At 39.2% G+C, this 16,756-nt stretch overlaps 1 protein-coding gene across 3 annotated transcripts in view; it reads left to right on the top strand.

The window, feature by feature from the left end:
• The window catches only part of GRB10 (growth factor receptor-bound protein 10), a 113,812-nt gene extending 97,715 nt beyond the window's left edge, over nucleotides 1-16,097 (top strand). The window contains exons 8-17 of one of the 3 annotated variants that reach the window (XM_009883791.1): nucleotides 1,717-1,854; nucleotides 2,468-2,578; nucleotides 3,665-3,763; nucleotides 6,771-6,848; nucleotides 7,513-7,599; nucleotides 8,479-8,545; nucleotides 9,590-9,677; nucleotides 12,339-12,432; nucleotides 13,218-13,412; nucleotides 15,584-16,097. In XM_009883791.1, the coding sequence (XP_009882093.1) occupies nucleotides 1,717-1,854; nucleotides 2,468-2,578; nucleotides 3,665-3,763; nucleotides 6,771-6,848; nucleotides 7,513-7,599; nucleotides 8,479-8,545; nucleotides 9,590-9,677; nucleotides 12,339-12,432; nucleotides 13,218-13,364 (909 nt within the window). In that variant the 3' untranslated portion in view covers nucleotides 13,365-13,412; nucleotides 15,584-16,097. Of the gene's footprint in view, nucleotides 1-1,716; nucleotides 1,855-2,467; nucleotides 2,579-3,664; nucleotides 3,764-6,770; nucleotides 6,849-7,512; nucleotides 7,600-8,478; nucleotides 8,546-9,589; nucleotides 9,678-12,338; nucleotides 12,433-13,217; nucleotides 13,992-15,583 lie in introns of those variants that run through there. The other 2 variants (XM_009883790.1, XM_009883792.1) reach the window with 2 other exon arrangements.
• Nucleotides 16,098-16,756: the final 659 nt, after the last annotated feature.

Below are 16,756 nucleotides of genomic sequence, written 5' to 3'. Positions count from 1 at the left end.
GTGCTCACACCTTCCACCCTTTTTCCTGCAGTGTAAGTGGAGAATTGAGTTTGCTTGTTAACACGAGCAGCAGGACTCCCTAAAAGAGCAAGATGTTCTTGAAGATGGAAAAGCTTTGAACCTAGGGTAACGCGAGCAGCAGGGAAAGGAAAACCTTACAGCCTTGTCAGATACACGAGTTTGCTTCTAGGGAGGCTCAGCTAGGTACAGTCCTGGAGAAGCTTAAGTCACGGGGGTTAACAGCGCAAGAGGGTGGGGGAAAGAGGATGGGTACATTCTCTTTGGTTGGCTGTTTAACCATAAAAAAAACCAATCTTCCTTTAAGCATTTATATTAAATACCCCTTTCCTTTTAAAAAACATACAACCATTTTTCGTAATTTCAGTGACAGTTGTAATTTGTTGAAGGTAAACTTCCTGCAGTCTAGTAGTCATTAAGCATGTTGCTTAATGGTGGCATCTGAGGCCACCTCAAACATTGAGCAAGTGCACCGTTTTTAATTACACACAGAATAGGGAAGAATGTTGAATATCGTCTCACAATACCATATACAATAGCATTAAAAACAGTGGGATCTGTTTTCCGTAGTGTCATCCTGGCTCAGATAGGCAAAAAAGCTTGCATCTTAGTTTACTTTCGGTTTATCTAGCTGGACAGAGAAAATATATTCTTCTTTTGGTCTTTCCTTTTCACAGTTGAGAAGTAGATTCGTAGAACAAATAGCAGGAAAATTGCCTGTTCTTTTCCATTCTGTTAGATGAGATGGGGAGAAGGACTGAAAAAAAAAAATTAGCTTTTAATGCAACTAAGAATTTTGACACAGGGCACTGATCTTTGGTTTTGTTTCCTGTGGGCATAGCCCACTAATAACACCAAAACACAACTTTCAAGAATTGCAGAGGCATCTAGGCCTACCAGGATTATGCATTTTTCTTCCTACTATTGACTTTATTAGTTTGGCATTTAACTTACTGAGCAAGTCAGTCATTTAAAAATCTGGCCCACTGTAATAAGGGAGCAATCCATCAATTTGCTAACCGTAGTTAATACTTCCTTCCTTTGATGTATCGCAAATCAAATGATTCCATGTGTGGTCCCTCTAATTATGTCAAGAACTTAAGTACTTCTGGATCTTGAAGTCTAGTATAATTGCTGACACTTACTTGACTACTCTGCATTTCGTTTTGAGTTAAATATTCTGTTGTCTGTCATACTTCTTGTCTTGCGACAGGTGCATGTGCTATATAAGACTTTAATGTGGGGAAATCCTGAAATAGACTGTTCACATTCCAAAAATCCAGGATAAAGTTGCAGATTTTGGCTAATGTTTTCAAGTTAGACTAGTTGCCAGAATTGTTGTGACAAGGTTTTCTTTTAAGAGTTAATAAACTTACCTTGTGTCCCTTCGGGCCAAGTGCAAGAAGAATGGGGATACAAGGAAATGGTTAGCTTTTTGGAGATTGAAGTATTGACACAGAGAACAGGGAAATGTCAGCAGCAGGAGGAGTTAGGTAGGTAGATGTAGCGAGAGGAGCAGGAGTATCCATTTTGGTCATTAAATCAGTTTAAACATCTAGGTCAGTTTAAGCATAATATGAAACTGCGCCCCAAGTCATCAAAGTGATTTGCCACTTACTTTCTGTTCCGCAAACACAGTGACAATTTTACGAACCATCCCTAGGACACAATCCTCATTTACATTTTCCTCTCCAACAGAACTTTTTAAACTCCAGTAGCTGCCCTGAAATTCAAGGTTTCTTGCATGTGAAAGAGCTGGGTAGAAAATCATGGAAGAAATTGTATGTGTGTTTGAGGAGATCAGGACTTTATTGTTCTACAAAAGGAACTTCAAAGGTAAGATTAAAATAGAAGTTGCACAGTACTACCACGTGAGAGCATTTTCTGCTTTTACAGTGGGTATTTTTTGCTGTTTTTTAAATACCTGCACACAGTGTTGCCTTTTTTTATTGCATAGAAAAGGATAAGCAAGTCATGATCAAATGACAAGCAAGCCCTGGGCTCTCAATGCATGAAAATAGCTATATAGCATTGTTATATAATAAAACAAAACTAGCCGGACAACATAATGGTGGCTCCTGAAGTCATGCTAACAAGGTTTGCAAGAGAAATCATGCTCTCCAAGCACACAGATCATGGATTTAGTTTAAATGATACCTTAAACAATATTTTATATTATCTAACTTTCTGATTTCTCAGGGGCAATAGGCTGTGCTATTTTTCATGTGATATGTTCGAATAAGTATTTTGTCAGCTTCTTGTATAAAGCCCCTTCTGACAGTAGGCTGCTATTTAAAAGGTGACATGGGGTGTCCAGGCTGCCTGAAAGAGGAGCACAGTGTTCATACACTGCCCTCTGTTGGAGGTTGGTCTTGAGAGACTGCAGACCGTGCAGCAAGATCTTCCAAAATATTACGCTTACCTATGATAAAACTCATTATTTCCCCAGGAGCCAAGACATTTGCAATTGTTGGCTGACCTAGAAGACAGCAATATCTTCTCGTTGATAGCAGGCAAGAAGTTGTACAGTGCACCTGCAGAGTATGGATTTTGTATAAAGGTAATTCTTCTCGTTAAGTTCTTCTGAAGTTCAAGGCAGTGTTGGTAGCTCAGAGTCCCCCCCAGCCCCCAGCTAAATGGGATTTGTATGTAAAACTCTGCAAGCATTTCTGTCATGAGGACTTGATCTTTAACGTCTTTCGTTTGGCAGGCATGTCCTGTGAATCTTGCCATCGTTTTATTATGTGACACTTTTAACACTTTATCTGGTGCTCCTTCCTTTGGCTTGGGAAATGCCTGTGCAAGATGAGCTCAGTGCTGAAGCATGGTGTGCCTGTGAGGTGGCCTTGGTTCACCTCACAGATGAAATTTTTTTCCCCAAGCACTCTAATTGAATAGGAAAGTTTCTCTGGACAGCAAGCACCAAAACTATACAGCAACAAAGGATCAAGCTCCGATTGGGTGTAGTTGTACCATTACTGTGGGCCAGAGGTTTGCATTCATTTAAAGAAGATTTCCTGGGAAAATAGAAATAAGAATAACCAGTTGCCTTTGAGGATTTTAAGAACTGTTGTGCTGATAGATAGGTTTGGAAGGTATTTCAAAGCTCCTTGTAATTTTCTGAGAAGAAAATAAGGCTGGGAGCTGGTTTTATTGACAGCAGTGAAGTAGCCTCCTCCCTAGCAGCCATGCCAGAGCTAGACAACATGGGTTTGCCTCAGAGAGCAGAGACCAGCTGCAGACAGATCCTGAACTGCTGGAAGCAGACTTCCAGTAACCTTCAGTTATGGAAACTTTGGTTCTTCATCTCGAAATGGGGGCTCATAAAACTTCCCACAGTTCTAGAAACAAAAACCCCAAACGCCTTGATTCTGGTTCTAGCATGGCCCGAGTACCTCGTTCCTACAAACTGCCAGAACAGCAGGGTATTTCAAAGCTGGCACTGACATTTATCTTACTGGACTCAGCTGAGAAAGTGATTTCTTTCAAAGCATGCTCAGCCTCTCCTGAGCTTTAGTTCAGGGTGGTGTGAGCTTTTTCTGGCCAGTTCTTAGACTAATACTATACCTGCCTTTACTCTGCAGTAAACTTACGGTGGTGTTGGTTTTCTACTGAATGTAGCTGACTTCCCTTTAATACTTTATAGCCCAACAGAGTGAGAAATGAAACTAAGGAACTGAGGCTGTTGTGTGCTGAAGATGAGCAAAGCAGGACGTGCTGGATGACTGCCTTTCGACTCCTCAAGGTACCTAATCTCTTATATATGAATAAACCTACACCCGTAGTTAAATTGCATTCATTATTTTGTTCATGAGAAAATACCTTTATGTTCTTAAACGTTATCTGCCTCCAAAATGATACAGCGAAGAGCAAAATGCCAGGTAGACCTGTCCCTCCTAAGCTTTGAAGCACAGGACTGAGCAAATTCCTTCAACATACGAGTGAAGTATAATTTTAGTTCTGGAGCTAAATTTATGATCTGTAAATGAATCAAAAAAACTGCTTAACAAGCTATTTGCAAGTCATCATTAAGCTAAAGAAAATGTTTTGATGATGGTAAGTGGTTATCTGAACTAGAACAGAGAGAACTAAAGCCTTTGCATATTTTTTTTTTCAGTTTTCTGAAGGTTCTATTAAAAAAGCAACAAAAATAAGCAACCCTATCTCTGGGTGAAAGTTATTAACATCTGAGAGAAAACAATGAGATTTCATGATAATATGGTAGGAGGCTTCACAGCTTTTTGAAACAAAATCGGCACAGAGGAACTGAGCAGAAAGCTGACTATTTTACGCTCTTTGAAGCAGAGAACTTTCAGATCTTCATAGGGAAATGTGCAGAAGTTTTGTTTTGTTTTGTTTTTAAATCTTTCCCTGAAGATGCTGCCTTGAAAACTACTATGTTCTTCTCTGTACCTTACTACAGCCTCCCTCATATTAAAGGGAATATACACGTCTATGAAAAAATATAATAAATATGTACAGATAATGTGTTACCCATTAAAATCCCACCTCTCTTCCACGCAGTTATCTTACTTTCTAATATTCTGTGTCAAAGTGTAATATACAAAATGTGATAAAAAATAGAGGCATGCACAAAGTGGTACTGTGGTCCTTGATACTAGATATGTGTCCACCAAAATAGGATGGAGAACCTTGAGCTCAGTCGACTTTGGCTCTCTCTGTAGCAAACAGACAATTTCAGATTTGGAGATGAGGGCACGGCTGTTCCCTCCGGCTGCTGAGGTCAGCGTGCCAGCGTCCTGCTGGTGGCTGCCATGTGCCAGACTGTGCCCAAAATGGGATGTGCAACCCAAGGACGCTGCGAGCACTTGGTCTGTCTGTCCTGAATGAACAGAGTCGCTGTTCCTATCTAAGTAGCAGCCCACGTCATCGCACCCCTCTCTGCCAAAATGCCCTTTTCCCCACTGGCGTGTCACACCCTGCTGCTGAAGAAGATGCACTCCCGTAGCACATGTCCAAGGACCGAGCGGGTGCATCAGAAAGACTGTGGGATTTTATGGCTTCCCAGTCCACGTGTGGCATTGACTAGGAAAAGCCATAGAGATTGCCATTGCTGCATGAGCATTGTTATTCCTCTGCTCCCTTTCAAAGAAATTTATCTCATTTGTTTATCCTCAAGACATGACAAACATTTGCTACAATTACCTGTTCCTCTCCCCGTGTAGACTGTCCATCATGCAAAACCCTGTAAGCGTAGGGAGAGCAAACCGGGCTCGTAGGCCTGCGGGTATGAAAATGCAATGCCTATTCTCCATCTACATTAAGTGGTCACCTTCCAAACCAGAGCACATCTCTTTGAATGCTCTCCAAATATTATCTCATTCGTTAATTGTAAGAGATTCTGTGCTGCACTACAGAAATACCTATTTTAAGGTTTTACAAAAGCGGGAGCTCTAGCCATGGTATGGGCCAGGGTGCAAGAAGCAATCCCAGTTACAAGATGTATATTTGATTTCTGTGGAGCTGATACTTCTGTTGGCTGTCATAATCCGCTCTCCAGTTACTTGACTTGACTTGACTCGTGTTTAATACACACTAACAATTATGGTAAGAGTTTTAGTCCCCAGGCAGTTCTGAGTGCTTCTTCTCAGCTGTCCTTTACTTTCCCTATTTAGATAGAATTTTGTATTGTGGGGACAGTCCTCAGAGGATCAGATCATTGTAGTGAATTGTGCCTTGAAGATACCACTTGCTCTGAAGAAATTAGTTGCACTGGTCAAGGCACTAATGTTCCTGAATGGCAAGGAAAAACCTTCACAGTGTACAGAATTAGCTGTTCTTACCAAGTATGTGATAGTTCAGAGGAGTCTTTCTTCGCAGTGTGACCTGTGGCAGCAACAGTACTGCGTGGCAGTAATTTCTGTATACTGGCATATAGCAGTCACCCTTAGGTAGTTAACACTAGGGGTAAAGAAAGGGTCTGTTTTTAAGGAACACTGAAAGATGATTAGATGATTAAAGGAGGGAAGATTAAGGCTGTGCCCCAAGGCTGTGGCCGTGACCCCCTTTTTTATTTACGTACTGATTTAGCTTTCCATAGTCATATATTACCCTGTTTACAAAATTGTATCTACCATTCCAATTAGAACATTTAGTAAGCAATGTTGCTGTACTCCAGCACTGTGCCTCTAGGGAAGGCACTGAGTAAGTGCTTTCCTACCATCCTAGCTACTAGTGTTGCTAAAAGTTATCATGTTAAGTGAGGAGCATGACTGGAACTCAATCACCTTATTTTTATAAAGATGAGAAAAGTACTAAAAGTGTTATTTCTTGCTGAAAATTATTCAGAGAGCTTGTGAATTAGAAAGGATCTTATTTTTTATCATTATGAAAACTGAGTTTGAATGTCTTATACAGAATTTTTTTTTAGTTCACATTACTAGAGGGTAAAAAGAGGGGGAATTAATGTTTGTGTTCTGACCTCGAGTGTAAGCTTGTATTCTGCATGGAAAATGCGGTAACAGCTGAGAGTGGCAGAAATTACCTGTGTATTTCACTCAGGCTTGTAAAAGTGCTGTCTTTTAAATAAAGCTTGTCCTGCTTATTTACTGTGCGATTGCCACCTGCCAATCACTGTCACTCAATGCAAATTGCTTTGGGACAGCTTCTGATCATGAAAATAATAAACTGGTGGCACCTTGCTCCCGCGTAAGTGGTATTACGAAATCACGGCAGTTTTTTTTCCTAGGGTATATATTTGAATAATAATGTCCTTGCATTTCTGTTGGCAGTATGGAATGCTACTGTATCAGAATTACAGAATTCCCCAGCAGAGAAAAGCCATGCTTCCACACTTTGCCACTCCAGTAGTAAGTAATGAACTTTACCTCATTCATGTATGATGTTGGAAAAGATACGTTTGCTTTTGCATTTTAAAAGTGGAAAATTTTACACTAAGAAATGTAAATTCAGCATTGTGCAGCAAATCAACGTAAAGCTTACCTTTCGCATGCATACAGTTTACGTGGTTGGCTCTCCGTTATCTTAGGCTTACACGATCCACATGATTGAAAAATCTTGGATACGTCAGGCACTTTGAGATGTACCGTACAGAGACATCTGGCTGTCTCTGCAGAAGCCAGCTTAGGCCTGGCAAAACTAACACGTAAATTGCCTAAAATATGTTGGGCCAAGAGCTGACTGTTAGCTATCTAAAAGTGAAGAGCCTATATTTGGATCCCAACTGGCCCTGAAAATGACTGGAGTATAGTAATAGGGCAAGTGGGCAACTTGAGCAATACAGATTTTATTCTCGGCCTTTGAATCCTCTCCCTCCCCTACGGCCTAAAAAGAAAAGCCGCTTATTTTTGTGTCTGCGAATCTTTCGGAAGGGGAAAAAAAAAAAGATGTATTTTCTGTGCTGTTGAAGGATAACTTTGGACAGTCTTCTGAAACCAAAACATTTTGAAATGAAACTCTCAAGCTGGTTTTTTCTTTCCCTGTTTTTTGAAACAAGTGAAAATTCCTTTTCAGAGAAGTGTATCTGAAAACTCACTAGTAGCAATGGATTTTTCTGCTGAAGCACTGAGTGCTGCCTTGGAAGAAGGACATGCTTGGAGGGTAGCTATCTTCTCTTCTTTTCTATTTTTGTAATTAGTAAGTGTCTGTTGAGAGCCAAAACACAGAGTGTGCTATGATGTTAGTGCAGTGCTGGTCACAGTATAGCTTAGCTCCGACCTGAAGCAATCACACTGCAAGCATGCAGATCTGAAAGTCAATATCCATCTTTAGCAAAACTGTCACATTCACAACAACCTTCTACCACTGCTTCTCTGTCCCCCTAGTGTCCAGAGGAAAGTTGAGGGGGAAAGCAGACCCACCAGAACTTTACTGCCAGTTTGCAAAACCAGTCTCTGAGGAGGAATATGTCAAATTAAATGCTTCCCCACATGGAAGAGGCTGGGGCTCTGACTAATGGCTTGCTCCCAGTAAGTTTAATTGCAGAATATACAAGAGGCAGGACCTCTTGCAATGAAAACTGATGTAACTTGTTTATAGTGTCTTGTGGACAGACAGCTGCAGTACAAGTTTTCCCACATGCTCGTCTCTTAGGGAATAGGAGTCATTACTGAAGCACTAGCTGGTGCTTTATGTACGGGAGGGAAATACTGCTTGATTTACTGAGTGCCTGGTGTTTTGCCTGAGCAGAAACATATCAGACTTTTCTTTTTTCTGTCTTTTTTTTATTTTTCTTTTTTTTTCCTTTATTTTTTAGATACTGAGCTTTCATCATTAACATCTGGCTTGTGTTTTAAGCCAACTGAAATGAGCTGCTGCTTGTAGATTAGCCCCCTTCAAAGTTACATTTCTTTTTCTCATCCTTGCATTAAACTTGCCCAGCCCCCAGTTTCCTGTAAATTAAATCTGTATTGCATGTGCACTAATTCTTTTCTGTTGAGGCTTTAGTGTGGATTTAACGGTAATTCATTTTCTCTATAGAAACGTAGCACAAGAATGAACATCTTGGGTAGCCAAAGTCCACTCCATCCTTCCACACTGAGTACAGGTAAATTCTGCTGGCTTGTAAGCATAGTATCAGAGGCCTCTGTGGGTAAATAAAAGTTGTATTTCATATAGAGACAGAGATAGAGTGCAGTGGTATAGTATGCTTCAATGTCAAATACAATGTTTATGTTTATCGGTAGCTTCTGTGTCATTAACATGCTTACCCATACAGGCACAGGAGAAGGAACTTGTTTTCCTTTGAAGGTGCGCTCAAGCTTTCCTTCAGTATTAATCTTTTGAAACTCAGATTTTATAAAAATAGAGACTCCATAAATGTTTCCATTTAAAACAATCCAGAAGTCAGTTCTTCGTTTTAGACAAGGAAAGTCAATGAGTGATCTGTTAATCTTTAAAGAGTAAAAATGCGAGTCTTCAAAATAGCATTAATTCCATAATAACTGAATAATATAAAATACGGATGCCTGTTATGTAAGTTCTGAACATCTCTTTGAGATTGTAAGTTTATTAAAATAATAGGAAATGGCGTATTAATATCCTGGACTACTTAGAGGAAACACAGCTATTCTCTGTTTCTATTCTGTGTTTCTGTTCTGTTGAACAAAATTCAAAAGTACCATTTGAAAAACAATAAAACAATAAACATAAAAATAGTTGGGGTTAACTCCACCCTTGAAAGCACAAGCTGAAGTGCTTTTCATTATTTGACAGTTAAAGGGACTTGGTTCTAACTCGTAAGCTTATTCATTGTATTCTAAGAATTGTTTAGTCCCAACATTTTCAAGAAGCTTCAAAAAGGCCAATACGATAAGAGATTTCTCTCATTAACCTAATTGTATATCTGCGAATCAGAAAATACATGGAGATGATGCCTGTCTACTTGGTATATGAAGTAGATGCAACAGCTGGTGCTTTTTTTTCATATTGATTCATTTTTTATATAGCTTGATGAAAGATATTTTGTATTCTGTAACAAAACTATACCCACTTTTAAAATGTTTAAATAATTAGTGTGTGGAAAAAACCTGTTGCACATGTTACTATTTTTAACCATCCTCTCTTCCCTTCTTTTCCCTCTCACCTCCAGTTATTCATAGGACACAGCACTGGTTTCACGGCAGAATCTCTAGAGAAGAATCTCACAGGATTATTAAGCAACAAGGGCTTGTAGATGGGTAGGTATTCCTGTTGCTTAGTATTTGTGATCTGATGGTAAGCATTATAGATAGGAGCACAGCTTCTGCTGTAGGGCTTTACAGGTTTGTGAGCACTTCTGAGTAGCCCGATTCTTGAGTAGTCCCATTATAACCTGCCCGTATTTCAAAAAGTCAGAGTATGTGTTTGTAGGAGTGAGTTCTAACTCTTAATTTGAAAGATAGAATATTAAGAATACATCTAAACTTTTTTCTTTTTTCCTACAGAGGCAATAAAGGTCTAGAGAATGTTAGAATTTGAAAATAATGAATTCCTGTAACCTGCACCAAGGACGTATTTTTCAGGCAAAGCTGTACCTAGCCGTTTGCCCACAAATTTATAATCAGCCATTTGTGCTCTTTTACATGAATCAGAGCAGTTAATGATGATTTCTCACTATTTATGTCTGTTCTAGAGCAAAGAAATGAAAGTACCTGTTCCAGCACTCTATAAAATGTCTGTAGTTGAGATTTAACTATCTTCTGAGCATCTCTGTTTCCCTTATTTATATGTAGTTATGGTTATTGAAGGGAAGTTGCTTACACTGCATTCAGCAGTTCTTTCTTTGTAGGATGGGAATAGCATGGTTGCCTTCAGCTCACTAATTTCACTACTGTCAGGGTTAAGGTAGAAACTTCCACGTTGGCTTCTCAGGAGACAGTCAAGTTCAAACCTTTCTTCGGCATTTTCTGATTCAGGACCATCACTAATCTTTGTGAAGAACGAAATACATTAGAGAAATAGAAATTGCTGGTCCCTCTACATAGTCACCAAGCAGAGTTTTTTATTGTTTTGAGTTTCTTGCTGGGCCAAGGCTATTGGGTTTTAGCTTAGCAGGTCAAAGAGAGAGGCTGAGCAAGCAAAGGAGCACTGCTGACTTGTTTGGTTTCTGGTTCTCTCACACTACAGATCTTCTTTACCATCTTGGGCTCATTTTGACTTATTGCCTTAGGAATCTAGTGGCCCATCCTTCTTGGGGTTTTCAGGAATGTGTTAATGCCTTTGAGGTGGTCTTGAATTTGTGCCCAGCCAGCTTACTCACTGTGGAAGGTGAAAATTGGTTAGTTTGGCTGTAGCGAGGTCAGTCAGCAGGGGCAAAAGAACCATGTTACCTACGTGCTCTGAGATCTAAGGATCATGGTTTCCAGGACAAAAGAGTCTTGCCTGTGTTTTCCTGCTCTGTTCTTGAACAAAAGAAGGTAGAAAGTTAAGTCTTCTGATGGCTCGTGTAAGGTGTTCAGAAATGTATATATATATATGCAGCTGATACTGCTATCATTTGACTGTTTCTGGAAGCTATTGTTGAGGATGCATCTATCTTTCTAGTCATTGTTTGTGTGGACAGCCTGTTGCTTGCCAGAGGTTGAGTAAACACGTGCAGGCTCAGTTGTGCTGAGCTTTGCTTTGTGCCACCAGCTTTGGATACCATGCGTTATCTGAAATGGCTAGATGAAAGATAATTTAGAGATACCTGCATGGACTGCAGGAGCCACGGGGCAGTCTTTGGTCCCTTTTCCACACATCTGGTCTTGCTAGGACTAAAAAAGAATGTTCAAATAGCATGCATGGTTTCCGGTGGTGGCAAGACGTGCCTGTCTCTGAGTATTGGACTGACCCTGATTATGATGGTGCATTTTTGTGGTATTGACATTTCTCAATCAGTTCCGAGGAGCTGGAGTAAGTTCTTTCGGGTTTGTAAGACTACAGGCAGTTCTTGCAACTCAGCCATGGAAAAGTGTGTTCCTGGCTTAGTGGTTAGCAATTAAGAGGGCTTGAGGCCTGCCCCAATACTGCACTTGGCCATCTCACAAATCCACTAGTCATTAGCACCGTGAGCCTTGTGCCAAAGGTATATTCTTGTTTCCTGTGGCATGGAGAGGTTCTCCTTCCTTAGTTCATAAATGTCAAGGGGAGGAAACATTTTTTGACTGGATTGTTTTTCTCGTCTTCTAAGTACATATTTAACCATTTGAGTTAGACTTCAATTTTGTAGGTCAACTTAAAAGTGACAGTTACATAGTGTATGGCGTTGCTAGCTATACTGCTAGAGTAGATTCTTTTCCAATGAGATGCTGAAGGAAAAATACTGTGACTGTTTTAGACGAAAAGGCAGTGTGTATTTTCCCCATCTTGATAATGTGGATGCTACTTAAGTGATAAGTTGTTTTACGAAAGTATTGAGCGGTTTCTGTGCAATTGCAGCCATTTAGCTTAAATTTAATTTTGCTAACACTGGGTTTCTGTAAACTGATGCAAGACACTGGAGAGTGGGAACAAATTCTCATGTATTACTTTCCCATCTACAGAAATCCAGTTTTGCTTTGGAGTTCAATGAGAACACTTTCTTCATGAGAGTACATACCAGTAATGGAAAGCTCAGTTAGAGAGACCCTTAAAAAAAAGCCTCATACGTGCATTCATAGGGGAAGAATTACTGGCACGTATCTTGCGTTTCTTGTTTCTTCATCTATTAGTGTGTCATAGCCATGATATAAAAGTTGAAAGCAAAGTGCCAGTTATGGAATCGCCTGTTAATGCAACTAAAGAAGAGTTAAGCAATAGCACAAAATGACTTAGTTCTGATTATTTATGAAGAAATGGATTGTGGTGTTCAATGTGTACCTAAAAATGTTCTTTCCTAGACTGTTTCTTCTCCGGGACAGCCAAAGCAATCCAAAGGCATTTGTACTTACACTGTGCCATCATCAAAAAATAAAGCATTTTCAAATTTTGCCGGTAAGTAAATTTCTTTTTTATATTGATCGCAAAAAATCATAAAGCTTTGCCAACATCTGAAGCCACCTCTTATTAATTACTGATGTAATTAACAAGGATGTTTCCATTAGCAAGTATATTAGCAAGTATTCTTCGGAATCGTCAAATGTCTGATTGAAATTCTTTGTTAACATTGCCTGGAAAACTAGTGGAAGTCACTTAGGTATAGAAGTAATGCACAGAACTTGTTCTCTGTGACCGACAGCAACAACAGCAGCAGTCGTCTCCCTACCACTTAGGCAATCGTAGAAGAACTTAGGGAGACTTTTGAAAGTTTTGTTCTGGAGGTTATCCAATAATGTTGAGCTTAACATAACGTTATGCTGAGATGTCAAGAACCCATTTGATTTTTATTTTGATCAAAAAGAGCATCAGAAGTTTAAGATCCTGTAGACCTCTATTGGTTTAAGCCCTCTTCCCTTGCTTCACCTGCCAATTTTACAAAGAGCTAACAAATATTTTTGGGGTATTTTTGTTTTCTGTAATGAAGACCAGTGCTGTCTCTACAACTTTCATTTACTCTGCCCATAAGCTTTCGCTTTCATAAACGAAACATTTCAAGTTGGGTTAACGTACGTTCTTCTCTAGTGCTGCGCCTGGTTTCATGAAGGTCTGTGGGCATGAGGTTGTTTGGGCGGTGCCCATCATTTATCTCATGCCTGTACTCACGCCTGTACTCTTTTATGTTTTGCCACACTCACATCTCTTCATGTGCAGTCTGACTTGACTGTGGTTTGTTTCCCCAGTGTGAAGATGATGGACAGATATTTTTCAGCCTGGATGACGGGAACACCAAATTCAGTGATCTAATCCAGCTTGTTGAATTCTATCAACTAAACAAAGGAGTCTTGCCCTGCAAACTCAAACACCACTGCATCCGAGTGGCCTTATGACCTCAAATCTGACTCTCACTGAAGACTGGATTTGCTAGAAGAGTAATTGTAAGAGAACGTTGACACTGGGGAATTGGCAGATTTGTAAGTTGGTAAACATAAATAAAAATATTATGCACCTTGGGACTCTGAAAGGGATGGATTCGACAGGTGCCAACAGACCAAGATTGCTGGTTTGTCTAACACCTAAGAGTGATTGCTGCTGAGTGTCCCAGCATCCCAAAAATGGGGGGAGGGTATGTAAAACCATGAGTAAATTTGAAACAAAACTGGAAACTATTTTGGCTGGGCCACTTAACAGGAACAAGTGTGAAGAGAAATCTTTGAAAAGAACTCTTGCCCTGGAATAATCTTGACAATTAAGACTAGTGTGTTTACTTTTTGTATTGATCACTTTTTTTGCACTCCTACTTTGTTTCGGATATTGTATGCAGCCTATATTAGGAGCTGATGTGGCTTTTAAAATTCATGCAGGAGTTGGGTATTAATCTGCACCCTAAAATGTATGGAAAGCTTCAGCCTAAAAGGATCTAGAAGAAAATCAAGAAGTGTGTGTGTGTGTGCGCGCATGTGTCTCAAAACTTCTCTGGAGACCTGAGGTTCGATGATCTGCAGATGTCTGAAGAAGCAATGAGGATACAATTCTAAAAGAACATACCACCATATACGTACTCTTAAAACTGTTGACTTGTAGCATTATGGCTGTAGTATGTTGATGGCATATTAGTGGCATCCAGTCATGCAAAGACTGTATTAGATTCTATGCACAAATTTTTATTATTGGAGTGGTGGTTTGTTTTTTACATCCTTTTGACTGTTTTCCTGAGGAAACTTACTGTTACTAAATAGAATAGGACTGGATGACTACACTTGTATTTGAAACCACCATTTTTTGTGAGAAGATTCTTCTGCGGGTAGTCTTAGTATGACAAAATAAAAAACAAAAAACAAAAAACAAAACAGTGTTTTTAGCTTTATAGCTCCTTGAATTTTCAGACTGTTTCAAAGAGCTCTTTCCATATAGTAAAGCTACGGTGACACAAAGCTCTCCTGGGGAACAGGGCATAAAAGGAACTGTACCCCTTCTGCTGTCTGTAGGGCCATGAAAGTTTACGTGGTGAGAAAGAACACACTGGGAATGGAAACACATTTGATTGTGAACTAGCTGCTGGCAATCTCATCCACCGAGGCAACTGCTGATCCCCGTGTCACACACGCTAAAGCACGCCAGTACCTATGGCAGACAAGCACGAATCTTGCTCTGATGCTGGTTTGTCATCGGAACGGCTTTATTGTTAATGTTTAAATCGATTATTTAATGTTTACACAGTAACTCCTTCTGACGATAAATCAGTATTAAAGTTAGACAAGCCCCACCGCGATCCTCCAGTTGCAAATACCATTCTTCCAGCAACGCGGCTGGTGCAGGGACTGTTACTGAATTTACTTCCCAGTACTTGGTGCAGTTAGCCACGATGAGGAGTATTCCACCCTGGGAACTTGCAGAGCGCAGTGCAGAACAGAGCATTCTTAAGATGGTAAATGATTTACACAGGCTAGTTCATCCTTACTAATATTTGCCACTGGGTTTGAAATCCTAGCCATCTGAAAGGGTAAAGAAGGAAAACCAATCCTACACCTTTAGGTCTTCATGTAGTGTTGAGAATAGCTTAAGACAAACCATAACCTGCCTGAATCGTCCATATCAGCTTATAACTATGTCAATGGTATAGAAACACTGTATTTTAGTTTACAGAACACATTTAGTATTTTTTTTTCCATTTAATGTCTAGATATTAAAAATGAAGAAACTTGATTTTGTTTTTAGTAGAAGCCTTTTTTTTTTTTAATTGTACATAGTGAAATGAGTGTTCTTGCTTTCTAGACAATGTATTTTAAAACCTTGAAATTAAGCTAACTTAAGTCTGACTTCACTTTGCATGCTTCTATTTGGCCCCTATTAGGAGAAAAAAGATACTCGTATTGACTACATTACCAGTTTAATAAGACCATTTATGCTGTAGTTTTAAGTTTTTCTGTTTACATAGCTTAGTGACAACCATGCATTTTTCCCAGTAGGCGAATAGTATTTGCAGTGTTTCATATTTATATTAAAAAAAAAAAACCTTGCATCTTATTTAAATTGAGAATAAAAGTTTGACTATGAATCATGATTTTTGTATGTAGATGGTTGACTTAGTATTTTGTACTTTTCCCAGCTAAAGTGAGCTGTTATGAGAAAGAGACCACCTTCAAAGTGGCAACAATCTTACTTAAGCAGATCACTGCTTTGTCTTCTTTCTGCTGGAAAACAGTCAATACCACCTTAGTTTTCCAACAGATTCAGCTGGCTGCCAGCTCAGAATACCAAGGACTGAAGGACATTTGACTCTTATTTTTGTATTTAAATGACATGAATGTAAAGGGGATGCTCAGGGTTGTTTTGGAGCCTGTTGAATTTTTATCTTTTTGCCTGTGATTTTATTTTCTAAATAAATACTTCATGTAGCAATCTTGAATATGTTGAGAAGGAAAATGCCAAACCATTTTGGTAATGAGGTTACTAGTTAAGTTATGTTACGATAGGTGTTAAAGTACAAAAACCTTTTTATTTGTTAATTAATCTTGAAGAAACACGTGCCTCAGTTTAGATGTTTTGTCTTATCTTTTCTGCACTAAATACCTGACAGTTTGACCAATCAATGCACCTTTCCAGTGGCAAGACTTGCTTATCGTAAATTATATTGTCACAATGCAAGATTTAGTGACTGTAAAATGGAATAAAGTTTAAAGTTTCAGGGAATGCAAAAGGTATTAACTTAAGAGACAAAACCTTTATTCAATATGCTTTGCTTCATACTGTAAATAGCTTTTTGGCTTGTGAACCTAATTGTAATCTTTCAGGTATTTTTGTACAAATAAGGGACTGATATTCTGTTTCTTGTAATTAGAAATAAACGTTAATACAATGCTATTCATTTTATATTGGAATGAATGTCGTCTTTTGGATATATCTGTACACCATGTAGCTCTTGCCTTAATTCTGGGTTATTTTGGGTGGGTTCTATTAAACAGCCTTTAAGAAGAGTGAAAAGGAAGACAGAATCCCCAAGATATCTTTGTTCTGACTGTTCTGTCTTAGGCTTCCTGTTAGGACAGACTGTCCCTTTATTTGAAGAAGAACTTGTTCACCCCTTTTGTTTGAGGGAAGTTACTGGAGATATTCTGCTATGATGTTTACAATATTCATTTGGGAAGGTTGCTAGAATCAAATCAGGAAATATACCATGAGCATCTTTTGCATCATAAAACAAAGCTGTAACTCATTGAAATGTATGCTCTGTATCAAGCACTTTATTGGCCTCATAGCTGTTGGATCAGAAAACTTTTAA

This window comes from Charadrius vociferus, unplaced genomic scaffold (assembly GCF_000708025.1).
Source record: "Charadrius vociferus isolate BGI_N301 unplaced genomic scaffold, ASM70802v2 scaffold103, whole genome shotgun sequence".
NCBI lineage: Eukaryota > Metazoa > Chordata > Aves > Charadriiformes > Charadriidae > Charadrius > Charadrius vociferus.
This window is presented reverse-complemented; position numbering and strand designations above follow the sequence as displayed.